The sequence below is a fragment of the Capricornis sumatraensis genome, chromosome 7 (assembly GCF_032405125.1).
Source record: "Capricornis sumatraensis isolate serow.1 chromosome 7, serow.2, whole genome shotgun sequence".
Classification (NCBI taxonomy): domain Eukaryota; kingdom Metazoa; phylum Chordata; class Mammalia; order Artiodactyla; family Bovidae; genus Capricornis; species Capricornis sumatraensis.
In genome coordinates this window covers 62,173,300-62,200,049 of record NC_091075.1, presented here as the reverse complement: position 1 = coordinate 62,200,049, position 26,750 = coordinate 62,173,300, and the positions used below count along the sequence as shown (strand labels likewise).

Below are 26,750 nucleotides of genomic sequence, written 5' to 3'. Positions count from 1 at the left end.
TCTTAAAGATTCAAAGTATAAATAATTAAAAATAAGAACCAGCTTGAAAGCAGGCTAGGGACACATTTCAGAGGATTTGGAGAAGGAGAGAGAAATTGGGCATGTGAGGGGAAGATGAAGGATTTATAAATATTTTAATCAGGAGAGGATGTTTCTCTCTTAAAAAACAAAGTTCAGACCCAGGGGGCGATATTTTGATCATTGAAGCGACTTCCCTGGGTAGCCACAAACATCCTGAGGATGCATAGTTTTGTGCAGAAGGTAAGCAGTCTTCTCATTGAATCCCAGGGGAAGGACATGTACCTGGTCCTGGAGAACGACACGCTGAGCCTGGTGGACCCCATGGACCGCAGCGTGCTCCACGCTCAGCCCATCGTCAGCATCCGCGTGTGGGGCGTGGGCCGCGACAACGGCCGGTGAGTGCCCCACGTGTCCTCTGTCACCTCGCCAGGTGGCCCAGTTTTAGCTTAGCGCCAAGGTGGAGCCTTGCTGTTACTGCATGTCACAGACTGTGAAACTAGACAGTGAACTCTCTGCAGAAATGTAAAAAATGAAAGCACATGTCTATCCCAGCCTCGTAAACCAAGCTACTTCCGTTTCCGGTTTCTGTCCCTCAGACCTTTTTCAGCCGTGGACCCTGCCTCTGGTTCTGCATGTTTCTGCACCTACCCATCCCATCTAAGTTCCCAGCTCATCCAGACTCGGAACTCTCACCTTATTTTTTTTCCTCTTCTCTGCAGTCTGTTTTAAAGAGTCTCAGCTATTTCAGATGCTCTGCTATCGGTATTTTCTTCGTAGAGGGCTTGTTGGAAGGGAGAGGTTGAACAGCCTCTAATCACAAGCTTTATTTTTTTTTAATTATTTTATTGAAGTATAGTTGATTTATAATGATGTGTTAATTTCTGCTATACAGCAGAGTGATTCAGTTACACATGTGTGTGTGTGTATATATATTTTTCATATTCCTTTCCACTATGATTTATCACAGTATATCAAATATAGTTCTCTGTGCTATACAAGAACCTTGTTGATCACAAGCTTTAGGTCATTAATTCATGCTCATCAGGAACTTATGGAGTTTGAAGCTGGCTGAACATTTTTAACATTTTAAATGTCTGGTCATACCAACATTCCATTCAGTGTGTATTTTTCTGAAATTCTACTGAATGTTTGTCATTTCCAGCAAGTACTTCCTACTTAGATGTGTTGTGAATCTTTTTGTTCTCCAGAGTGACTGGAAACAGGGAAGTTCTGGTTTTCAAGTACATGTTCTAGGTAATAAAGTGGCAGGTATCACAGACATCAAACTTCGATACTTTATTAAGTAATCGGGCTGCATGAAATGCATCTAACTCTTGAATTATAATTAATCTTTGGAAACTCTCAAGGTGCCCGAAGATCTCCTAGCATTTCGGGACAAGCTGTAGGATGATTTATTACTTTGTTGAAAATGGACAAGAGCATTGCGGAAGCTGGTGAAATCCCAGATGACAGAGATGGCTCTCTGGAGCCTGTGACTCCATTCCTGGGTTTTCTAGTTTATTGGGTTGTGTGGTCCTCTAGGGGGTTCAGCCTTGGCTCACCCAGCCTCGGGCAGTAGCAAATTCAGTAGTGTTTTGATTCAGTTCCAAATGCTAAGCCTGAAAGGAAAATGGATAAGCATTCATCAAAGAACAAGCATTTTTGCTGGAACCAGACATAGAAATGGTTGCAAAAGAGAGAGGTGGAGTGTCCTTTGATGGCTGATTGGATAAACCTTCCAGGGAGCACAGCTGTATCTTTGAGCTTCTGTAAGAGTGATGAACAGTGACAGCTGTTCCAGGTGCTTTGAAGGGAGTAAGTAGCTAGATTATGCATCCACACCTGTCATTCACTTGCTTGGCAGAGCTGGAGCACTGAAATTAAAGGAAAATACATGATGATGTTTGTACATATTTAAAAACATTTAGCCTTGATGGAAGAGTATAAGATGCTTGATCCTTCCCTAGTTTCTATCCTCCATGTTTGTTTTTAAGACAGGAGCCGAGGTGAAGATCATTATATGTATGTCCAGCTGGATGGGGTTGTGTTTTCTTAAGGTTAGCTTGTGAGTGGATTTCATCAGTGAGGTTTTCAGGTCACCCCAGTTCTTTAAAGGAGGGCCAAATGCTCTCTGTTCAGGGTGAAAAATATGATTCAAATTCCAGTGGACAAAATTATTCAAGCCCTGAGCTCAGTTTCTCTCATGTGTGAAATGGGGATGATAACAAGGACCACGAAACATGTGTATGTTTATGCGTGTGTATATGTATAGTAATCGGCATAGTGATGGGGATATAGAAAATGCTTAATGCACCTTAGCTTTGATTTGTTAAAGCAACATCCACTTGGACAGACAGCTAATTACATGGTTTCCTTTCAAACAGAGGGTGAGGGAGGGATCAGACCTCAGGGAGGTTTTGAGTACAGTTTATCATTTGATAACAGAGGGCCAGAGGCTGTTCTAGATGCTGTGTTCAGTTGTCCTACAAAGTGGAAAGAACTACCCACCCCTCTACTGCACCCAATGATATTGGTATAAATTAGGTTATCTTGCCTTGGTTATGTTTCTGAAATGTGCACTGGGTTACTTGTGTTCTTTAAACCCCTTCTTGTTCTTACTCAATGTTAGCAGGTAAGTGTAATTTAGAAATACACTGAGGGTTCCACATTAGCTTTCAGGACCTCAGGAAGCTCCTGCATTGGCTGGGGGGCCCTTGAGCTGGGATGCTTTTGGAAGCAGTAAATTAAAAATATGTCTTGTCAGTGAAAGTTTCAGTTTCTCCCCATTGCAGTTTTCATGCTCTGAAAGAAGGGACCTTTGTATTCCAGATTTCTTTTTTTTTTTAAAAGATATTTGGTTTTGCTTTTGATTCCTTTTTTTCTTTTTTTCCTTTACAGCAATTTACAAGAGCAAATTCAATTTGTAATGCTGCGAAGGGACTTACACTTTGCATGAATAAAACATAAAAGTGTTTCATTTTGCTTGCAAAAACAAGTCCATTTCGAATTCTCTTTTGTAACTTCCCTTGCTGAGAAAATGGAATCTCTTAGGGGATTTCTTGATGTGGTTAAAATGAATATGAAAAGTATGTATACCAGAGGCATGAAGGGCAGTTTTTCGTGAAATTCTGAGTGCTTCACTGAGCCATGTAATTTCAGAATTTATAAAGTTATTTGGGGTTTAGCATTTTCTTAAGGATTTCAAGTGGCTTTGGTTTGCTCTGCAGAAATTCCTTATGGAGGAAGTTTACTTTGGGTAAGGAGGTGATCCAGCTGTGACACCCCCCTACTGACCCCCCCAGGTTGATTCAGAGAAGCCTCTTATTATGATTAGCTAAAAAGTCTCCTTGGCACCAGAGGCTGATTCTCTGTGGGGTGTCAGTGGTTGCTGGACAGGACTGAAGTTTTTGTCTTGTTCTTGAGACTCAACGCCAGCCTTAATTATGGTGCTTGTTAGAGTCCATTTGCATTATACTGCCATATGCTCAGACGCTCAGTCATGTCCAATTCTTTGCTACGCCATGGACGGTAGCCCACCAGACTCCTTTGTCCATGGTATTTCCCAGGCAAGAATACTGGAGTGGGTTGCCATTTCCTTCTCCAGGGGATCTTCCTGACCCGGGGATTGAACCCATACCTCTTTATGTCTCCTGCACTGGCAGGCAGATTCTTTACCACTAGTATCACCTGGGAAGCATGATTACTAGGCAAAGGGAGGCCACCCTCCTCTTTCTTAACTGTTCTGCACTTTAGTTCTTTTTGATCACCGTGAAATAAACGTTAAGGCTCCCAGAGGCACACAGTGGGGGAAGGGGTTTCATAAAGAGCCCTGTATTTCCAATCAGAATTGGAACTGCAGCCCCAGCGAGTGCTCAGATTGACCTTCTCCTGTGGGGAGGTGTCCTCATGTGTGCCAGTGGCACTGAGTTGTAGAGCTGGCATTTTGCCTCCAGGGACTGGAGCAGGCGACCACAGTGACACCTCGCATCTTGTTTCTGTGGTCCTACAGGCTTTTCTTCCAAGGATGGGTTGGGGGGAACTTCACATCAATTTCAGGGGCTCTGCCAATCCTGGCCACAGCTCTCCTGTTTACTCACTAGGCCCTGGGAGAAAGCATGCTCCTCATTCTTGTAAAGAGGTATCAGCAGCAAGGAGACACAGCTTCTGAACACAGGAGACTTGAGAGAGGGACTCTCTTTGCCTCTTGTGGCAGGTCTAGGAAGGGGCACACAGATCCTCTGGGTGTTGCCAATAGTCTGCTATTCCCGTTTGTTTCCCACGAGAAAAAAAAGTGGTATAGTTGCAGGGTTTCAGACCCCATAAGTGGGATTTTCCAAGTCAGTGTAGCATGAAGCACTAATCAGGTCAGATGCTCATAGACTTCCCTTGAAATGGCAGGGGAAAAAAAGCTCTAGGGTCAGTTGGAAGAGTGTGTTAAACCAAGTGTAACAAGCCCCTTTGCTCCAGACCCTCTCACAGGTTCTCCTGTGCTGATGTGGACTAGAACTCTTTTCTTCACAGAAATGTGATCACCTGGAACAGGCTTTAGGAAATGCTGCTCTGGTCAATAAACTTGTTAATTTAAATTAGTGGCAACACTAGGTTGCTATTTTTGTCTTCAGGAAGAATTGGAATTCTTCGTAATAAATAACCATTATAAGTGGAGACCCCCACTGAGCCTGCTCCAAGGAAATAAAATTCCTTCCTAATTAACAGCAACCCTCACAACCGTTGTGCACAAGTACTTTTTAAAAAGCACTTTCTTCTGCAGGTTGAATCTTGGCCCTGAGATACTGTTTGTGCTTATAGTTTGTATAGCAGAGCGTCTCTTCTGAGAACGTGTTTTATGCATCTCTTTTCTCTTTTTGATGAACAATTTTTACCTTGTGATAGATTATTCATAAATTTTCAAATGTTTATCTTGGGCTTGACTGTTTGATCTAGTTAAGATCTCAGGGAACTTTTATCTAAATAACATAGTAAGTCTCAGTGCACTGAGTATTTTTTTTTTCCTCATTTTCTCTTCTCTTAGGATATTCCCAACTGGTTTTATCCACCAAGCTCCTGGTTTAAGTTGCTTTAGAAGTCTTTCACCACAGAGTTCATGCTTTTGTTTTCCTGCCACGGTTGTTTTGTGTTGATTCTTGTGAAAAATGCTGCTTAATTTCCGGACTTGGGGTGGGGGCTGATGCATGGGGCATCCTGACTGTAAATTAGTTAAAATATGTAAAACTGTAACTTACAGGCTTTTAAATATAGAAGATGGCTGAGTAACCAATGTCTTTAAACCCTTTTATTTCAGGGATTAACTGAGGTCAGAGAGTGTGATTCGCCTTAAGTGACCCAGCCAACTGGGCAAAGACAGACTCCTGGGAATTGTCCTCTGTCCAAGGAGGAGCTCCTCTGTTAATCCTGACAAGACATAATGGATGGTCCAAAGTAACCTGGGGTCAGTGGGGAGACTAAGAACTCCACAGTCTAGGCCTGGTCCCTTTCCTTAATGAGATAAAACCAGGGGTATGAATTAAAAGTAGAGGCCCCCGAGCTAAAAGTGTCTTTCTATCTTTAATGGATTATTTTAAAAAGGAAAGGTGAAAAACATGATGGGACTCAAATGTGGTGGACCCAATATGGCCTGGTTCTTTACAGAAAGAGTGTTGAAAGTAATAATGCATTCATCATTATTGAACCAGGCAGTCGTTGTGACTTCTGAAGGAAGTCTGTGGAAACAGCAAGTCCTGTTCTGCTATCCAGTGTCTTCCTAGTCTGACTGGCCAAGGGACTTGTCTCTAAGTTGACGGCGACCTGGAACCTTCACACGTCATGTTATGCCCACATTCTAGTCACATCCCTTTGGCCCCGTGCCACTGCAAAGGATTCTGGGAAATGGAGTCTCTAGCTGGGCCAACAGTTGGCAAGTCAATACCGCTATCACCAAAGAAGAGGTGAAACAAGTAGGCTTCTGACAGTCTGGAAACAAATCACCTCAGTGTTCCCAGCCTGTCACCTACTGCTTCCTATGCCGGTTATTGGGCCGCTGTCCCTGAGCTCCAAACCCACCGTTCTCTGCTTGCTTTGTGAGGCTGGAGCCGGGACTCTGCAGACCACACTTCTGCTTCTCTGGTTTGCTGCTGTTAGGCTCAGACTTGACTGGACTTTGTGGCTGGAGGAAGGGAGGGACTTACTTCCCGTGGTGAGCTTTATCCTGGAACAGGATTTTTATCCGGGTGCATCAGTTGTGACACAGTTTTCCCAGTACAGAAATGCAGAGCCACCAGCACAGCTGGCTCAGGCACGCCCTTTAAAGGTCCGTGTCCCTGGCCCTACCACCTCCTCAGTGTCAGAGGCTTTGCTCCATGGGGCTTCTCCAAACTTCTGGGTTTTACTAGTTCCAACCTCTGCCCTTTGCACTCTCCACCCTCCAGGTCACAGCCCCGTCTTGCAGTGGCTGCCTTCATGATAACTGCTTCCTATTCCCCTTTCAGTTTTGTAGTTACCATTCTTTATATGATCTTCTCTCTCTGTTCCAATAACTGATGTGGTTCTGGTCTCCTGCCTCTACTCTCTGGTGTTGACCCTTAAATCGAATTAGCCCTGACTGCAGGAGGCAGTGTGGAGGGCGTGTCTGCCAAGAAGAGGGCTTTCAGGCAACCAAGTTGAGTGCAGCTATTCTTTCTGTCCAGCTTTGCACACTGTGGGTGCCAAGGAAACATCCTTTCTAAATTGGTAGAAGTTGTCAGTGATAAAGGGCAGTTCTCTTTTAGGATTTAGAAATAATGGGCCTCTTGGTTTTTGAGCTAATCAGAAAGTTACCTCTATTTTCACTTTGCCATTGTTTCTTTTCCTAGGGGTAATGGAGGGAGGCGGGTCCTCACAGGGAGGATGGAAAGCCTCCTAATGACAAGAAGTCAGAGGGTTCTCTGAGCCAGCTGGTAATGAAAGATTGATGGAATTGCAAGATCTGCTGATAAAAGTTTAATCTAAGGTATATGCTGTCTTGCCTCAGGGAGAAAAGTCTTCAGGGAGACAGCAGTAATTCTCTCCCTTTGTTCCAATATTATCTTGACCTCTAGAGTTAATTTCTTTTTAATGCAGACACACAGTAAGCAGAGGCATCAGGATTTACTTGACCATTCTGCCGACTTACACCTTGGTTGTATTTTATCTCTGTGAAAGTGGCCTCCTTGCCTTCTATTAATCATGCCAGGATGCTAGCTAATACTTTCAGTCTAGAATAACCTTTACGGAAAGACACTGTAAGTGATTGTCTAAGAGGTCCCTCAGAGGAGTGTGTGGAGGGTGTTTGCAAGCCAATCCATCTTGGTGGTGCTGTCCCTGTTGGTGGATGTATGAAAGACAACAATGTCTTCCGAGAAATGCATCTTCTGTTTTGATAACCGGTCCACTGTTTCTCACAAGCATGTTTCAGCACCAGGCAGTGAAATGTAGGGGCTTGAGGCTTCCATGTCAAAAGGAAGCAAAAAATTGTGATGATGATCCCTGAGCAACTTCCATCTCTCGCACTTCCCCCGACTCCCAAGTCAGATGAGGGATGGCCCTTTCTGGATGCAGCAGAGGGGTGATCCATCATGCTAGGCTCCAGTGATTCACTGTCAGCCTGGAAAGTGCCACAATCTTTGTGGAACACTGGAGCCTTCCGAAACCAGAAGGAAGTATAGTATCATGACGACAGAGCCTAACGACCCACACCAACATGGATTCACATCTTAGCAGGAAAAGTTGTAACTGTTGTAACCCAGAGTGTCACTCAGCTATTGGACTGTTGTATATACTTAAAAAATGATTGTTTGATAAGCCGCTAAAAGCCTTATGTTACCACAGATGAATAAGCAGTCACTGCTTTTATACACAAGTCATCACCTTGAACTCTTACACTTAAATGTAATCATCTGAGATTTTGGGCTTCATGGTGGATACAGTGATTGAGGGTATAATGCAACTCCTTTATTTTCTTGGGCTCCAAAATCACTGCAGATGACAACTGCAGCCATAAAATTAAAAGACGCTTGCTCCTTGGAAGAAAAGCTATGACAAACCTAGACAGAATATTACAAAAGCAGAGACATTACTTTGCCAATGAAGGTCTGTATAATCAAAGCTATCATTTTTCCAATAGTCATGTATGGATATGAGAAGTAGTTCTTTGGAACATAAAGAAGCTGAATGCCAAAGAATTGATGCTTATGAACTGTTGTGTTGGAGTAGAGTCTTAAGAGTCCCTTGGACTGTAAGGAAATCCAACCAGTCAATCCTGGATTCATCAATTAATCAAGAAAATCACTCCAGCATATTCATTAGAAGGACTTGATGCTGAAACAGAAGCTCCAATACTTTGGCCGCCTGATGCAAAGAGCCGACTCATGAGAAAAGACCTGATGCTGGGAAAGATTGAAGGCAAGAGGAGAAGGGGACGACAGAGGACGAGATGGTTGGATGGCATCGCTGACTCAATGGACATGAGTTTGAGCAAGCTCCAGGAGATGGTGAAGAACAGGGAAGCCTGGAGTGCCCAGTCCATGGGATTGCAAAGTTGGATACGACTGAACAACTGAACAACAACAACAACAAATGATTCATTTCTGCTCACAGAACCACTTCTGACAGCAAACGTGTCAGTGTTCCACGCCAAACAACTCTCCAGGTCTCTGCCAACAGTAACCAAGTGTCCTGCAATGTAACTCGATTCCAACACTACTGGGAGTTAGCCCAGACCCCCAGGTTGAAGGCTCAGGCCCCATAAGACTGCCCCCACTTCAGTCACAAGTCCAGGCCACCCCTACATCTGCCAGAGCAGCTGTAAATCAGAGGCTCCCAGAGAAGTTTCTCCATTGGTTCAGTGATTTGCTAGAACAGTTTACAGAACTCAGGAAAACACTTTACTTACTACTACCAGTTTCCTATAATGGATACAAATAAACAGCCAGAAGAAGCAGCACATAGGGTGAGGTTCAAAAAGGTTATGAGCGTCTGTCCTTGTGGAGTTTGTGGGTATGTTGCCCTCCTGGCACCTGGATATGTTCACCCCGAACCCCCAAAATTATCCCAACCCCATTGTTCAGGAGTTTTATGGAGGTTGCCTTACTCAGGCCGATTGATGAAATCATGGGCTCTTGGTGATTAGCTTGATCTCCAGGCCCTCTCACCTCCCTGGAAGCTGGGGTAAAACTGTAAATCCCTACCCTTTAATCACAGTGTGGTTTTTCTGGGACCAGCCTCCATCCTGAAGCTATGTAGGGGACCTCCAGACATCTCATTCATGTACAGAAAGATCAGCTTGTCACTCTGCATGTTTCAAGGGTTTTACAAGCTCTTGTGTCAGGAACCAGGGACTAAGACCAACTGTTATAACAAAAGGCACTCCTACCACTCAGGAAATTACAAGGGTTTTAGGAGTTTTGTGCCAGAACAAAAACTAATATATATTTCTTATTATATTATAATATCACAGTGCACAGTTGGTCACTGGAGAAGACAAATTTGAGGACATTAGGTGGAATTCAAAAGTGTCTCACTGTATGTAATTATGTCAAGATTTTGAGAGCTAGGGTGATCAAGAGAAGGAATATTGGAGTAGGAATCCCACTGTCTGCAATTTAATAATAATCATGGTTCTTCCCTTGCACTGGTATTGGGGACACTTAGCATCCTATCCTGTCCATTTGCAGTGGGGATCATTGCTGGAATGGCAGAGATGTGGAGGTTCTTCATAGGACTGTCAGGCATTGCCCCAGGGGCAATACTTTTATTCAGAATGTAATATTTTCCAGTACTCATGTACAGATGTGAAAGTTGGACCATAAAGAAGATTGAATGCCAAAGAATTGATGCTTTGGAATTGAAGTGCAGGAGAAGACTCTTGAGAGTCCCTTGAACAGCAAGGAGATCAAACCAATGAATCCTGAAGGAAATCAACTCTGAATACTCATTGGAAGGACTGATCCTGAAGCTGAAGCTCCAATATTTTGGCCACTTGATGCAAAGAACCAGCTCATTGGAAAATACCCTGATGCTGGGAAAGATTGAGGACAGAAGGAGAAGGGGGTGACAGAGAATGAGATGGTTGGATGGCATCACCAACTCAATGCACATGAGTTTGAGCAAGCTCTGGGAGATGCTAAAGGACAGGGAGACCTGGCATGCAACAGTCCATTGGGTCACAAAGAGTCAGACATGACTTAGCAACTGAATAACAATATTTCCTTAAAGTATTACCCTGGGTCAATCATAACAACAGATTATAAAAATTAGTAGAAACTTTAAAACTTGGGATGTTGGCATGATTTTGTCTTTGACTTTAAATATCTAAAACTCACCTGTTATTGGTTCCTTGTGAGTCTTGACTCGATGAGATGATACCTCTTCAAGGCCTAACGTTAATGTTTACAATCCCCTGGTCCCCTGCCACAACCAAGTGGCTTAGTGTGTCCCTAACCCTCTTATTAAACTAGACTTGATCACAGCTGTGAATTAAAGCCTGGCAATGAATTGTGCATGCGGGAGTTATTTTTTTAATAGAGAAAAGTGAGAATTTGTAAAAATTATCCTATAATGAAAGTTCAGTCCAGTCACTTGGGATCCATGACTTCCTTCCATCCTTCCTTCCGGCATGAAGGCATGTTCATGCCTGGGTTGGCATGAGTCACACCAGCTGCCACTGGGGTCCATGCTTCTCTTCTCCAGTTCGCTTGCCTCTCTCCTTCGGCAAGAGGACAACTGAGTTATGCTCCCTTCTTTATTAATATGTTTGCTGCTTTTCCTCTTCGGAGCACCCAACCTATGGGCTCCAGCACCGCGTCTGCTGTTGCTTTGTTATAACTTCAACTGGGAAGTCTTCTTTTCCAGGCAGTCCCCAAAGAGTGCTCTTGGAACTACTCTTTAGAAAAAGGAAGAGAAGGAAGGAAATAAAAAATAAGAATTAAGAAATTGAAGTCAGGGTCCTCAAACAAGGACTCATTTCTGAAGGTAAAGTCCTGGGAGCAGAGTCAGGCAGGCATGGTTTCAGTGGCCAGAGATTAGAAGTACCGGATTAGAAAGTGAAAGTGAAGTCGCTCAGTCGTGTCTGACTCTTTGCGATGCCATGGACTGAACCTACCGGGCTCCTCCATCCATGGGATTTTCCAGACAAGAGTACTTGAGTGGGTTGCCATTTCCTTCTCCAGATTAGACTTGGGCCAAATAAAAATACATGAGCCAAAGAGTTCATTTTTAGTGGAAAGGGTAAATCTTGATAAACCCAGGAAAGAATCATTTAGATTATAAATAAAGGAACACAGAGGCAGTGAGAGGCTCATCTGGCACCATTCACATATCCAGCAAAGTTGAGTGGAATGGGGAGAAAGTGGGGAGTAAGGAAAAGAAAACCTAGAAAAGTCTGTTATTTCGCCTGGTATTTTACGCCAGAAACATGCCAAAGGGGAAGAAGAGTCTGAAAATGCTGGGATGGGATAGGTGGGGTAGGGGTGCACAGTTACAGCCTCTGCAGGAGCGCAGGGTTGCAGGAGGCTGAGTTCAGGTCTTACTGGCATGGCAAACAGAGCAGTCAGGTACTGGGGCAGGGGACTAGGCGTGCGTAGAAGGCCACCGTTCTCTGAAGGCAGTGCCTTGTGCTTATAATTGCTTCTCTAGGCCCTGTCTTGCCAAGTCTGCCTCTTTGGATGAGTGGCTCCTCTTTTCATGCACAGAGCATGAAAACACAGAGGGGTGGGAGGGCTGCTGAGGGATCAGAGCCAGGGAGAATCAGATACTTTCAGTTGAGCCAAATGAGCCCTGGCGCATTAGAGATCCACGTTCGGGCAGGACTCAGGCACCTCGGCCCCGGATCCTGGACCACCCAGCTGAGAGCAACGCAGGTCATGGTAGAGTGGAGGGTCCCTTTGTGGCTGGAAAATTGTGGCCCCTGCCTCTTCATCCCTAAATCTTTTCTTGGCACCCCGCTAAGGGAGTACTCCTATGTATAAATTTATTGCAAACAAAGCCAGAAAAATCTAAGTCTCAGTTATTAGCCCAGTAGAACCAAATGTTTCTACAAAGGCACTGAAAGCAGGTCAGTCCCAGGAGGCAAACTACATAGGGAACAACAGCCTGTGCGGCGGGGTCAGCTGTGCAGGAAGTTTACAGACGGCACCAGTTGAGGCACCAGTGTCATTTCTTTGATTAGCAAATCTGAGCAATAGGTATTTGGCTCAGATTGAAAGTATCTGATTCTCCCTGGCCCTGATCCCTCAGCAGCCCTCCCACCCCTCAGTGTTTGAACAGAACTGGAATGGGGGTTGGGATAATGATGAGAGAGCACCAGTCATTCCTAAATCTGTAAGCATCTGTCTGAGTTCCAGTGAATTCATCTGCCCTATGAAAGAAGCTTCTCTCCTTACTGCAAACCATGAGGCTGTAGATAGTAGGGTGTACACAGCGCCTCCTTGGCCAACCTAGAGCCAGGTCACTTTTGCCCTTAGTCCACTGTGGTTCATGGCTCTGCTGTCTAATCAGCTGCACAGTCAACAACTTACTGACCCACCAATATGTAGGGAGTGGTCAGGTGCTAAGGATTCTGCCCCTGCCGCCAGCATGGTGGGATAGTGCCCTCACCTTGCACTTCCCTTATCTGCTGTCCTTTCCCGCTTGCCCACTTTCTCCTCATGTAGCCTTTATGTTTCCTTGGATTGAACCGGCCATTCGCTCCTCCAGGGCACAACCCAACCCAATGGGAACTTAAATCCCAGCACCTCTGAAGGGAGCCTTATTTAACTTGATGGTTATGCATGTGTGTTCACTCACATGAAAATAAATTTTGCAAGGAGAGTTGTTGGATTTTTTTTTTTAATTTGTTGTGTAAGCTCCCACATTCTTTGTAGCCGTCTGTTTTTTGTGTTATTGGCTTTCAAGCTATTTTGCCTTAACCCGTAAGAAATATAGTTTATGACACGATCTAGTTTTTCCCCTCCCCGCCTTCCCTTTCAGTTCAGTTCAATTCAGTCGCTCAGTCGTGTCCGACTCTGTGACCCCATGAATCGCAGCATGCCAGGCCTCCCTGTCCATCACCAACTCCTGGAGTTCACTCAGACTCACGTCCATCGAGTCCGTGATGGCATCCAGCCATCTCATCCTCTGTCGTCCCCTTCTCCTCCTGCCCCCAATCCCTCCCAGTATCAGAGTCTTTCCCAATGAGTCAACTCTTCATATGAGGTGGCCAGAGTACTGGAGTTTCAGCTTTAGCATCATTCCTTCCAAAGAAATCCCAGGGCTGATCTCCTTCAGAATGGATTGGTTGGATCTCCACTCACACAAAAATTTCACACAGCAATACTTATCTTTGCAGTGTGTTCTGTCCTTGATTTTTTTTTCTTTGCTACACTCTATTTAACTTTATGAATGCTGTTTGTTACCACTAATTGATTATGGTCCGAATTACACTGACCTTTGGTTACTTTTTCCAAAAAATCCTTGAAGTGACCACTCTACCAGCCTAATACCTGGTGTTTAAATTTAAAAAGATTACACAAACAAATAATTTTGGGAAACATCTTATTCTCAGAGAGCCCTGAATACACAGCTTACCTGTTTAAGGCTCTAAGCTCCTCTGTGTGCATGCTCAGTTTTGTCTGACTCTTTATGACCCCAATGGGCTGTAGCCCACCAGGCTCCTCTGTCCATGGGATTCTCTAGGCAAGAATACTGGAGTAGGTTGCCATTTGCTTCTCCAGATCTTCCCCATGCCTCCTGCATCTCCTGCATTGGTAGACAAATTCTTTACCATTGAACCATTGGGCTTCCCAAGCTGTCCTGCACTTAGCACTTTGTGAGCGTAAAACACATTATTTGCTTCCTACCAACGAACTTGAGGGAATCAGCGGCATTTCTGGGGCCCACCAGATTAGAAAACACTGCAGTGCGCTGATTTAGGGACTCGGAACGGTGGCTCTCTATCAGTCTGCCATCACAGATCTCTATTTTAGATTTCCATTTGCCTAGCACTCCACTCCTCATGCCTGCACTGAGAAGTGTGGTATTGTCAGAAGCACAGCTTTTGGTGCAGTCAGTGGATTCTCCTTAAAGAATTTAGTTAACCAGGGCACTCCAAGCCAGTGCTCTGGGACAACCCAGAGAGATGGGATGGGGAGGCGGGGGCGGGGAGGGGGGTGTTCGGGATGGGGGACACGTGTACACCTGTGGCTGATTCATGTCAATGTATGGCAAAAACCACCACAGTATTGTAACGTAATTAGCCTCCAATTAAAATAAATGAATTTTTAAAAAAAAGAACTTGGTTTATGGTGAAAATTGCATAATTTGTCATGTTTCTCTTTTTGCTAGGAAGTTTCAAGTTAAAGCAAACTCTCATAAATAAAATAGAAGGAATATTATTAAAAAAATGAAGCAAACTCTCAGCTGCAGTAATATTACATTGAACCATATGACTGCCTTTTTTGAGGATCTGAAATGGTTGGATGTAGTTCAAATTAATATTTAGCCTAACTGATTTATAGAATCACTTCCTTCTTCCATTTGGCTTTAAATTTTATTCTAATTTAAGAGCCTGCTAGAATATGTGTCTTCTATTGTAAACCACTTTATTCTTTTGGAAAGCAAATGGATATAAATTTTAATAAGTAAATAGAGTCCAGCTGTAATGTCCTATTAACCAATAGAGTGTTTAAAATACAGATTTTTTTCCTAATCTCCCTATTATTCAATAGTTGGTAAATACTGTGCATTCTGCAACGAGGAGTATTTTGAGGGTTTCCCCCCTGTACAATTCCTGGGTGGCTATGAGAACAACAAATTTGAAAATATATCTTTGTAGACAATGAATATTTATTGACCAGTCCAAATGACACTTTTGCTTTCTGCATGAATTAGAGAATAATAGTGTCACAGAAGCCACCTCAGCCCTCAAGGTACTTGCTCACCAGGCTAGTTTTCTCCACCAGGGATCTCATTACAAAGATAAGCAGCAGTTACTAAAAACACTACATCTAATGGATGATGTGGAATTTCTTAATATATTTCATCCATAGAGTCAGTGGCCTAGAGTAATGGGTGAGCCCCTTTATTGTCTAGAGGAAATATTTTGATTTATCTCTGTATAGCTTCTAGCTTAAGAGGTCCTTTGGGTTTTCTTTTTTTAACCTTAGAAGAAACTGTAGAAGATATTTATTAAAAAAGATAAAACCTAATCCTATTCATTAAATTCATTGAGTCAAAGGTTGAAATAAAAGGGAGGAAAATTTTTTTTAATAAAAGATAAGGTTTAGTATGTCTATACGGTACAAATTAGAGTGCCTCTCTTTTAAAAAAAGAGAAGGTATATATCTTAAGTCTTTGAATCTTGGGTCACTTTTAATCATCATGTTGTTAATCATTGTCATAGGCCTTGGACTCATACTATTAGAACAGATTATAGCAAAGAGGTATGTTAATCAGGGCAGGAGGAGAGTAGAAATGGCTTTCATCATCCAGAAGGGGCACCATGTTTTGTTTTGTTTTGTTTTAACTTTAACCATAATTGTACCTGTGTATTTTTAAATGATCTGTCAGGGTAGCTTTCTTTATGCCCAAGGCCACATCGTCCCTGTTCCTGCCTTGAAGTTTCAGACTGTGGGATTTCTTTTCTCCCTCCTCCTTCCTCTCTTGTATGGTCCCATCTACCTCTCTGGGAACTTATTATACACCCATATATTAAGTCCCCAGTGTGTGTCAGCCACTGTGCTTGGCACCAAGGATATAACTGTGAACAAGCACTCATGGTGCCCGCCTTCATGGGTGATACTAAACGGAATAGTAATAGTGAGTAATTGGATGAGTTCTTCAGTCCCATGAAGCGCTTTGTAGTATAACTATTCAGATAGCAAACTGTCAAATATCTAAGTATATGACATGTCCTGATCACTTGGTCCAGGTCCCACCTCTTCTGTTAGTCTTTCTGTCACCATTTTATCAGTCAGCACTGTCTAGGTTATTCTTCAGTAACAATCAAGACCCAGTAGCTCGGAACGGTCCTCATTCTACTAAATGTCTGTGCCGTGTTGGCTGGAGGTGCTGCTCCTTGTAGTATTGTCCTTATTCTTTGTCCAAGGCAGAAGGGAGTGCCATGGTTTAGAGTTTTGCCAGCCATGGTGTTGGGAGGAAAAAATGCACTGACTCTTAAAACTTCTGCCTGGGAACAACACTTAACACTTTTTCTCACATTTCTCTCGCCAAAGCGAGTTACATGTCCAAGTGTGACTTCAGGGGATGGGGAGATACGCTTCCCTAGGAAAGGGACTGGATGCATTCATATCACTGCAGTGCCCTCTGATCTCTTTGATCTCTCTAGTCAAGTAGATCTTAAATGACACTTCATCTTTCAACCCTGTGTAGTTACTTAATGTAAATGTGTGCCTCTCCCCAGTTAGATTATAAATTCCCAGATAACTAGCACATGTTTTATACTTTCTTATGTGTAACTCAGCATGATGCTGGTCTTATGTTAGTTAGGTTCTTAAAAATGATCTTAAATTGTATGAAGGCGAGAAGAGAGAATAATCAGGACTCTCTCCATGTTTTAATATAATGCTTGATAGTCTGCTGAGGATCTGTGTATACTATCTCCTTTCATCTTTTCAAGGACCAAAGGACATAATATTATGCCTTTAACAGATGAGAAAAGTGAGACCCAGACCTTGTACATGACTTGCTTACTACTGCACCAAAAAAAAAAAATAAAAGTGATTGAGCTATATCTGAAACCATGAATTCTAAATCCTGGGCCAGTGGTTTTTCCTACTCCTGTAGTTGTTAATGTGAACACTCTGAGTTTTAACTTCTGCTGAGGATCACACACGGGAAGGGAGAAGGAAACCTCAGAAAGAACTGAAAGCCTGAGATGTATCTCCTGGCGTTTGGGTGATAGCAAAGCTGAGGGGGACACACAGCAAAACTCTCGGCTTGAATTCAGCAGGCCAGTGTATGAGTTTATCTATAGCTCCTGTAACAAATTATCATGAACTTGCTGGTTTAAAGCAATACAAATTTGTTCCCTCACGGTCTGAAAGCCAGTAATTCAACATCAGCTTCATGAAGCCCAAATCAAGATGTTTGTAGGCTCACTGTCTCCAGAGGTCCGGGGGAAGAATCCATTCCTTGCCTCCTCTTCCAGCTGCTGGTGGCTGCGGGCATTGTCTGGCTGTGCCATCACTCCTGTCTCCACATCCTCTTTCTGTAGGCTTCTCTTCCAAGTTTGTGATCTCCCTCTGACTCTCCCTGGTAGGGATGTGTGTAATTAGATTTAAAACCCACCCAGATAATCCAGGAAAATATCCCCATGTCAAGATCATCAGCTCTGCTCAATGTTACATGGCAGCCTGGACGGGAGGGGAGTTAGGGAGAAAATGGATACATGCATATATATAGTTGAGTCCCTTTGCTCTCCACCTGACACCATCACAACATTGTTAATCGACTATACTCCAAAATAAAATAAAAAGTTTTTAAAAAGAGATCATCAATTTAATCATATCTGCAAAGATCCCTTTTCCATATTAGGTAACAACGACAGGTTCCTGAGATGAGGATCTGATATTGATACCTTTGGGACCATTAGGGTGGTGGGAACCTCTTTCTGCTACTCCACTTTTCTCCCCTGCTCTGCCCCTCTTTTATCCTCGCCCATCTCTGTCTCCCCTCCAAGTGCTACAGGTTGTATGGTATATTGGAAGGATCTCTGGAGTCTGATTCACATCCCGTTAATTCCTGGATCTACCTCTTCTTGGCTGTGTGACTTTGGCGAGTGAATTACCCTGAGCCTCAGTGTCCTCCTGTGTAGAGACAGAAGCCTTAGAACCTATGTGCAGCTTGGTGTGAGATGATAAATGAGAAGAGGGCCTGGCAGGGGCACCTGGCCCCAATGAATGGGCACCTGCCCGAGCGCCCCAACCCCCCCTCTGCGCTGTCCCTCATTTAGGCTCCCCATCCTCTGCACCCACAGGGCTGGGCCTGGTGGGCTGCAGGTAGAGGATGCTGCCCACTGACATCCCTGGAGCACCTCCTTCCATTTATTTTTCTTAGTGAATCTAAAAATACACAATGTTTATTAAATAATTAATCATCCTTTCCTAGAAGGGTTATTTCATTTCATGGGTGAACAGTTTATTGCCAGAGAAACTATGTCTTCCTCCAAAATGATGTATAACATGATTTGGTATCTACATTTTTAGACACTTCAATGTTTTTTTTCTCTCTGCCAGTCAAACTTGAAGGTAATATAGTGCGTATTCATTTGCACTTTTTTTCTTTTATAGAGATACAGATGTGCATAGCAGTAGAGCAACCTCATATTTTTCCATTTCTAAAATAGTATGTAAAACCTGATATGTTAGTGTGCGTGAATGCCAATAAATTTTTGTATTTAGTAAATATTGAGTAGTAATAAATACCATAGGTAGCAAGCCTTTATAATATTAAGCCTTGAAGAAAATTAAACCATTATATAATTGGCGAGGAAACTAATGCAAAAGTAAAAAGAAAAAGATATGAAAGCCATTTTTTCTCAAACCCATTTTTGTGGTTTTACATACTTGTCTGCCTTCAGAATCTAAAATGCTAGCCTAGTTTGTTTATAAAGCAGTCCCTTTAGACATTTGCCTTATTTTTGGGAAATATTGATCCTAATGCTAAGTTAGTAATAGGGATTATTTGCCATCTTGTCTCTAATGACACAAGGGGTCTGAAATGCTGGGCGGAGAAGAACCAGGAAACCAAAACCAGCTTTGGGTGAGGGGTTCCTTGATCTGTTAGTCATGTCCGTCATGGAGCAAAACATAGGCGTGGCACAGCATGACTAAAGCACAAGTAATTATTGGAATGTACTCCATCTAGGCCATTACACATTTAGCTTGACCCAGAGTCATTGGTTAGCATTAACTTTTACACAAGAAAGGCAAAAAAATGAGGGGAAAAAAGAGAGTGGTCAAATATTGAATACTCTCAATACATATCCATTATATCTGAAACTTGATGATCTCTTGATAAATATTGAGGGAAGAAAGGAGGGAGAGACTTGTTCTAGAGTACTGTGACCTTGCATGCCGTGCAAAAACTTGTTTTCAGGACTTGACTGAATTTGGGGCTGAGTTTCTGGCAGCTCCCGGCACAGAGAGGTCCTCAGTGTTCAGAACGACCGAGCACATCCTGTAACTTCATTTGTGGATAAACAGCATAAATGCAGTGTTCGAATAGTAAATCCTTAGAGCATTTGCATTGCCTAACAACAGGTGCACGGTGCTGGCAACAGTGTGGTCTTTTGTTTTCGGTTGGCACACCACTGGAAGGAGGAAGATGGACTTTAAAGATTTGAATCCCAGCCCTGCCACCAGCTGTTACGGTGGTCTTGTGCAAGTTATGTAACCTCTTCAGTACATCCATTTCCTCATCAGAGAAGAACATTGGGTCCCACCTAGGAGTAACCAGGTGACACTTTTTTTCAATCTGTTGTTTTAAAATTATTTTTTAATTGAAGATAGTTGAATTACAATGCTTTGTTAATCACTGCTGTACAGCAGAGTGACTCAGTTATACGTATATACACATTCTTTTCATAGTCTTAGATTCATTTTTTTTAATATAATTGCTGAGCTTTTGGTAAGAGTTGAGAGCTGTGTCTGGCACCTCCATAGTGAGAACCCCAGTCCTTTGGCCTTCAGTTCCATTCCTCTCCTCCCCTGCTGACCTCTGACCCTGCAGGCAGTTTCTAGCTTTCCCCTGGGTTTGGCCCCTGGAAGCAGTGAAGGCTGGGGGAAGGGAGAGCATGGTTCCTTTCCCCGCTGTTGGCCTCCAGGCTGTGCCTCCTCGTGGCTCCAGTGCCCCCTGCCCAGGCTGCCAAGGCTGCGGCTCTGCTGGGAGCCTCTACCGCCTCCTCCGTGGGCCCTTCAGCCTGGAGGTGGTAGGTCGCTTCCTGCTGCTGCTAATTCCGAGTGCCGCTCTGTCTCCTGTTTGCTTTTCAGCTCTTCCGCCACCAGTATGCTTCAAACATTTAGAGCGGTTTTTGTTTTCCTTGTTGTGCCCTTAATGGTAAGACTGTAAACCTTTACTGTGGCTGTTGTTGTTGTTCCTGCTGTCATCATTGTCTCATGGTTCAGAGGAAACTCTGGAGTAACCTTGAGGCTCAGGAAGCTAAATGAGTGAACCGGGATCCCATAGCTGGTGGGTGACAGACGCCAGCATAAAACCGTTTTCACTTGATCTCTCCTACCAGCCTTTGGATGGGCTAGTATCCTTGACTCTTAATTAGTCTGAACATACAGTGTATGTCTTGCCTAGGGGCCCACTTCCTTTTTGTGACTCCACATACTGGAGTGACATATGCTGAGGAACAGTTATCCTCACCACCAGCGATTGCTTTCGGGATCACACATCACCAAGTCAGAACTGACCTCAGTCTTCATAGGAGGGAGCGGGTTCCACCACAGTAGAGGGTGGGGGGTTACTAAAGATCATTGATTACAAGCAACAGAAATTGCGTGATCTTAAGCAAAAGACACAGCTTCCCAGGTGGTGCAGTGGTAAAGAACCCACCTGCCGATGCAGGAGACATGGGTTCAATCCCTGGGTCGGGAAGATCCCTTGGAGGAGGAAATGGCTACCCATTCCCATCTTCTTGCCTGGGAAATCCCATGGACAGGGGAGCCTGAAGAGCTGCAGATAATGGGGTTCAAAGAGTCAGAAGTGCCTTTGTGACTGAGTGCACACGCACGCAAGCAAAAGACAGCTTGGTTGTCTTCTGAAACTCTGAGGCGGGGAGATGACCGAGAGAGGAGGGTGTGAAGAAGTGTCAGGACCATATCTATCTTTCATCTCGATTCTTGGCTTCATCCTCTCTTCTTCTTAATTCTTATGGTAGAAATGACCCTGCACATTCCTTTTCCAACCAGTGTGAGTGCAGTGTCTCAGTTACAAATTCCTAAGGGAAGAGACTCATACTCAGCACAGACCAGGCATAGACCATCCTGGTCAAACTGACTGGCCAGGTCACTTCATACACGATGTCAACCAGGGGGACTTCCTTGATGGTCCAGTGACTAAGACTCCGTGCTCCCAATGCAGGAGGTCCCAGGTTTGACTCCTGGTCGGGGAACTAGATCCTACATGCCACCACTAAAGATCCCACATGCTGCATCTAAGACCTGGCGTAGCCATATAAATAAAGATATTTAAAAAAAAAAAAAAAAGATGTCAACCAAGGCCCTGCTGCTGCCACATAGGTTGGGACAGTGTGGTATTTCCCAGAAAAGGGGATCGTAAGTGTGCACTAGAGAGCTCACTTCAAGATTTCTAACAGTCTAATTCATAATCACAAGAAGCCACATTTGGGTGCCCACCATCTGCCAGAAACAGTGGTGATCACATTATATCTTGTTTTGTTTGGTTTTTTAATTTTAATTCTTAATAACAGCATTAGGAGACAGATTTTATTATTTGCGTCTTGTGGGTAAGACGAGGACAAAGGGAAAATTATGCATTTGTGCAGTATAAGCTACACAGGGCAACTGAAATGGTAAGGGGCTTTGCTTCTAGATGGAATTAAAATACATTAACTCAGAGTGGCAGCACTGGTTTGCTCATGCTGATCAGAAGTTATGATTAGTGGCTAAGTGTAACTTTGATTAACAGAGAAAAGTGGTGTGGGGACAAATCAAAGTAGCTTGTATTTGTGTGAGAAATGTGTGTTAAAAGATCTTAGGTGGTTAAAATTATAAAATAGCATGTTGGACCAATTTGATCCAACTCCCACTCTTTGAAAATTAGAAATTTTGCTGGAGGTAAGTAATTTAGCTGTTTTGTGGGAAGTTTCTTCAGCTTCTAAGATGATTCAGAGCTTGGAATTACTGACTTAGCCTTCTGACTATATCAAGAGTGTTTAAATATACATTTTCCACTCAGTTAATAACTCATGAATTCGTTTAAATTTATCATCAGTGTACTCAGAAGTCATCAAAGTAGACTTTGAGCTGTGAACATTTGCTTGTCTCCTTCTGGTTAATCCTGACACATCTCACATGTCATAGTTTTCCAAAATTCTAAAAATGAGATTACTCCCTATTAAAATTGATCATTAGATTATTGTGTTCTTGAAGATAAAATTTTAACTTGCTTAAATGATATAGTCTCCCCTCTTTTCCTCAAAAAATGTTTTATATGAGTGGAGAAGGTGGAATCTATAGCCTCATAGACTGCTGCTGCTAAGTCGCTTCAGTCGTGGATGACTCCACCAGGCTCCGCCATCCCTGGGATTCTCCAGGCAAGAACACTGGAGTGGGTTGCCATTTCCTTCTCCAGCCTCATAGACTGTTGCTGCTGCTGCTAAGTCACTTCAGTCGTGTCCGACTCTGTGCGACCCCCTAGACGGCAGCCCACCAGGCTCCCCCGTCCCTGGGATTCTCCAGGCAAGAACACTGGAGTGGGTTGCCATTTCCTTCTCCAGCCTCATAGACTAGTGATGCTCAAACCTGAACACATATCAGGATCAGCTGTAGATCTCTATGAATACAAAGAAAGTTGCATCCCTAGACTTCTCTGATGGTCCAGTGGTTAAGAATTCACCTGCCAGAGCAGGGGACATGTGTTTGATCCGTGGTCCAGGAAGATTCTGCATGCTGCAGAGCGACTTAGCCCACGTGGCACCACAACTGAAACCTGCACACCTAGAGCCCACTCAGCAACAAGAGAAGCCACTGCAGTGAGAAGGCTACACGCCACTACTTCAGAGCAGCCTCCACTCACCACAACCAGAGAAAGCCCGTGCAGCAGCGAAGACCCAACACAACCAAGAAAAGAAAAGAAAGCTGAGTCCATCCGCAGAAGTGTCTGATACAGTAGGTCTGGGGTGGGACCTGAGAGCTTACATTTCTAAAAAGTTCCCACGTGAGGCTAACTTTAGCTACAGACCGCTCTTGGAAAACCGGTGCTCTAGGCTGAAGAAGGAGAAGGCAATGGCATCCCACTCCAGTACTCTTGCCTGGAAAATCCCACGGACGGAGGAGCCTGGTGGGCTGCAGCCCATGGGGTCGCTAAAAGTCGAACCCAACTGAGCGACTTCACTTTCACTTTTCACTTTCATGTATTGGGAAAGGAAATGGCAACCCACTCCAGTGTTCTTGCCTGGAGAACCCCGGGGACTGCGGAGCCTGGTGGGCTGCTGTCTATGGGGTTGCACAGAGTCGGACGCGACTGAAGCGACTTGGCAGCAGCAGCCAGCTGAAGAGAGAATTTGCTGAGAATAATGCTCGCAGTTTTGTAGCTTTAAGAGAAAGTGTTGGGGGTGGCAGGTTTAAATAATTAGTCTCTTTAGTCACTAGGCTCCGGCTTTTTGCTAGGAACTCAATTTGGAATTTATGATTTTCCTTTCTTTAGGGGGAAAGATAAAAAGCAGAGGAGGATTTACTGTTATGATAATGAACCTTAAAATTTAGGGCCCCTTTCGAGGCTCTGGGGAGGGGGCTTAGGGTTGAGTTCACATAGTGTTTATAAAACTTGCAAAAGGAAGATATTTTTGTATTCATTTTCTTAAAGACATCCCCAGAAATTGTCTCAGCTTTAGGTCCCATAAAACCTGAATCAACTCTGATAATTAATTAATATAATTAACAATGTATAAAAGGAACATAGTTTGTAACAAAGAGCAGGTTTTTTTAATAGGTTAGGCAATTTCTAAACATGCCAGAAATAACGGTAAATGGATAAATCATCTCAGAGGACATGTGAACTTTGTGTGGAACTTACTTTAATTGAAAGAGTTAGATGGAACATTAGGTAGATGAAAATCCAAGTGGGTCTTAGCTTGTGTGCTGTCTGGTCAGCTTGTATGTGCTGTATTTTATTTATTGTGTGTGTGCCTGTTAGTCATATCTGACTCTTTGCAACCCCATGGACTGTAGCTTACCAGGCTTCTCTGTCCATGGGATTTTTCTGGCAAGAATACTGGAATGGATTGCCATCTCCTGCTTCAGGATATCTTCCCAACCCAGGAATGAACCCACATCTCCTGCACTGGGAGGCGGGTTCTTTACCACTGAGCCACATGGGACTTCCATATTTTATTACATTTTATTTACTTGTGATGAGAGGAGAAATTTTGGAGAAATGAGTTAGGTCCCAGTCTGGCTTCACCTCTTGTAAATCAATTCACTCATCCTTTTTGAGCCTATTTTATCTGTAAAGGAAGATGTTAATAATAATAGTTGACTTAATAGGGATAACTGGATTCTGTAATGAAATGATAGATATGAACAGACATTTGTTCAGATCTGAAGATGTAAAATGCTGCACAAATGTTAATAACTAGTAGCTGTACAATGCTATACCAGTAGTACACTAATGAGTGAAGTCACTCAGTCGTGTCTGACTCTTTGCGACTCCTTGGACTGTAGCCTAACCAGGTTCCTCCGTCCATGGTATTTTCCAGGCAAGAATACTGGAGTGGGGTGCCATTTCCTTCTCCAGGAGATCTTCCCGACCCAGGGATTGAACCCAGGTCTCCTGCATTGTAGGCAGATGCTTTACCGTCTGAGCCACCAGGACTAAACGGCCATTCTGCTAGATCAAGATTTGGCAAACTTTTTCTATAAAAGGCCAGACTATAAATACATTAGGTTGTATGGATCATTCTGTCTCTGTCTCAACTACTTAACTCTGCCCCTGTTAGACAGTAATAACTATAGAGAAGATATAAATGAATAGGTGTGGCTATGTTCCAATAAAGCTTTATTTTTTAATTTGTAAAAACAAGGGCAGCGATGCTAGGTGATGTACCAAAATTAACCCAAAATGCCACAGTCCTTCCCAATTAGGAACTTCCAGTTGAGCAGAAGGTAAAACAAATAATAGCAATTATAAGTGATGTTTTTATTTAAACTCAGTTTTGGAGGATCGAAACGCTGGCACATTTTATCTGCTTTACTTTCCATAGTTCTCTGATGTAGCTGATATCTCTTTGGGGGGTGAGCAAAGTGGGGTGAAGGAAGGAGTCAAGGTTAAGAAGTTAGGGGTCAGAATGCCACCTTCTTTCTCTTTCTGCTTCCTAGCTCTGGAAGTGGTAATAACAGGGTGAGCTCCTGTTTGATCCCTTCTCTGGGATTCAGACTCAACAGCAAGTGCCTAAGCATAGAGATTTTTAACCACCGAGAAATTAGGTCGTTCTGTTTTTTAATCTTTTAATTATTTTTAAACATCACTGAGATGCACAGATCTATGAACTTTGGAAAACTGAAATAAAGGAGTTTTCAGTTCAGTTCAGTCACTCTTTCTCTAAAGAAGACATATAAATGCCCAGCAAGTGCATGAAAAGATGCTCGACATTACTAATCATCAGGGAAATGCGAATCAAAACCACAATGAGATATCACTTCATACCTGTCAGAATGGCTGTTATCAAAAAGACAACAAATAACAAGTGTTGGCAACGATGTGGAGAAAAGGGAAGCATTGTGCACTGTTGCTGAGGATGCAAACTGATGTGGCAGCTATGGAAAACAGTACAGAGATTGCTAAAGAAATTAAAAGTAGAACTACCCTTTGATTTAGCAGTTCCATTCCTGGGTATTTATCTGAAGAAAACAGAAACACTAGTCAGAAAAGATGCATGCCCTCCTATGTTTATTGCAGCATTGTTTACAATAGTCAAGATATGAAAGCAACATCAGTATCTATCCGTAGATGCATGGATTAATGAGATGTGTGCGTATATATGCATACAATGGAATATTAGTCGTGAAAAAGAAATGAAATCTTGTCATTATATGACAACATGGATGTATGTAGAAGGTTTTATGCTAAGTGAAATGAGTCACAGACAAATACTGTATGATTTCACTTATATGTGGAATCTAAAAAAATGAAACAAACATAACAAAACAGAAAGAGAGTTATGGATACCGAGAACAAACAAGTGGTTGCCAGAGGTAAGAGTTGGGTGGGAAAGAAGTAGTTGCAAGAGATTAAGAGGTACAAACTTCCAGTTGCAAAATAAATGAATCAGGGGTATGAAATGTAGTGTGTAGGGATAATTGGTCAATAATTATGTCATATCTTTGTATGGTGACATAGTATAACTAGACTTATCCTGGTGATCATTTTGAAATACATGGAACTATCCAATCACCTGTGTTGTGTAACAGGTACTAACATAGTTTGAAGGGGCAATTACATTAATACTTGAGAAATAAACAGACTCGTAGGAAAAAGAGATCAGAGGTGGGGGAGTGCAGCGAGGGGGAATTGGATGAAGGCAGTCAAAAGGTACAAGCTCCCAGTTATAAGAATAATATGTCCTAGGGATGTGATGTATGACATGATAACTATAATTAACATTGCTGTATGTTATATATGACAGTTGTTAAGGGAGTAAATCCTAAGAATCATCAGCACAGGAAAAAGTTTTCTCTATTTAATTTTGTATCTATGTGAAATGATGAATATTCAGTAAACCTGTGGTAATCATTTCATGATGCATGTAAGTCAAATCACTATACTCTACATTTTAAACTTATATAGTGATGTATGTCAATTATACCTCAATAAAACTGGAAGTAAAAAAATTTTTAGAGAAGAGAGGTTGGGTCTTATAATGAAATTTATCCTCCTCCCCCAAAATTATGCTAAGTGAGAAAAGCAAGATTCACAGACTATATATGATATGATTCCATCTATACAATGTTTTAAAAGACAAAACTGTAGAGATG

General features: G+C 42.9%; 1 protein-coding gene across 2 annotated transcripts in view; it reads left to right on the top strand.

Moving 5' to 3' along the window:
- APBB2 (amyloid beta precursor protein binding family B member 2) overlaps positions 1-26,750 on the top strand; it is a 188,435-nt gene that overhangs the window by 117,373 nt on the left and 44,312 nt on the right. For both annotated transcript variants that reach the window (XM_068974803.1, XM_068974802.1), the window contains exon 7: positions 289-416. In XM_068974803.1, the coding sequence (XP_068830904.1) occupies positions 289-416 (128 nt within the window). The remainder of the gene's footprint in view (positions 1-288; positions 417-26,750) is intronic.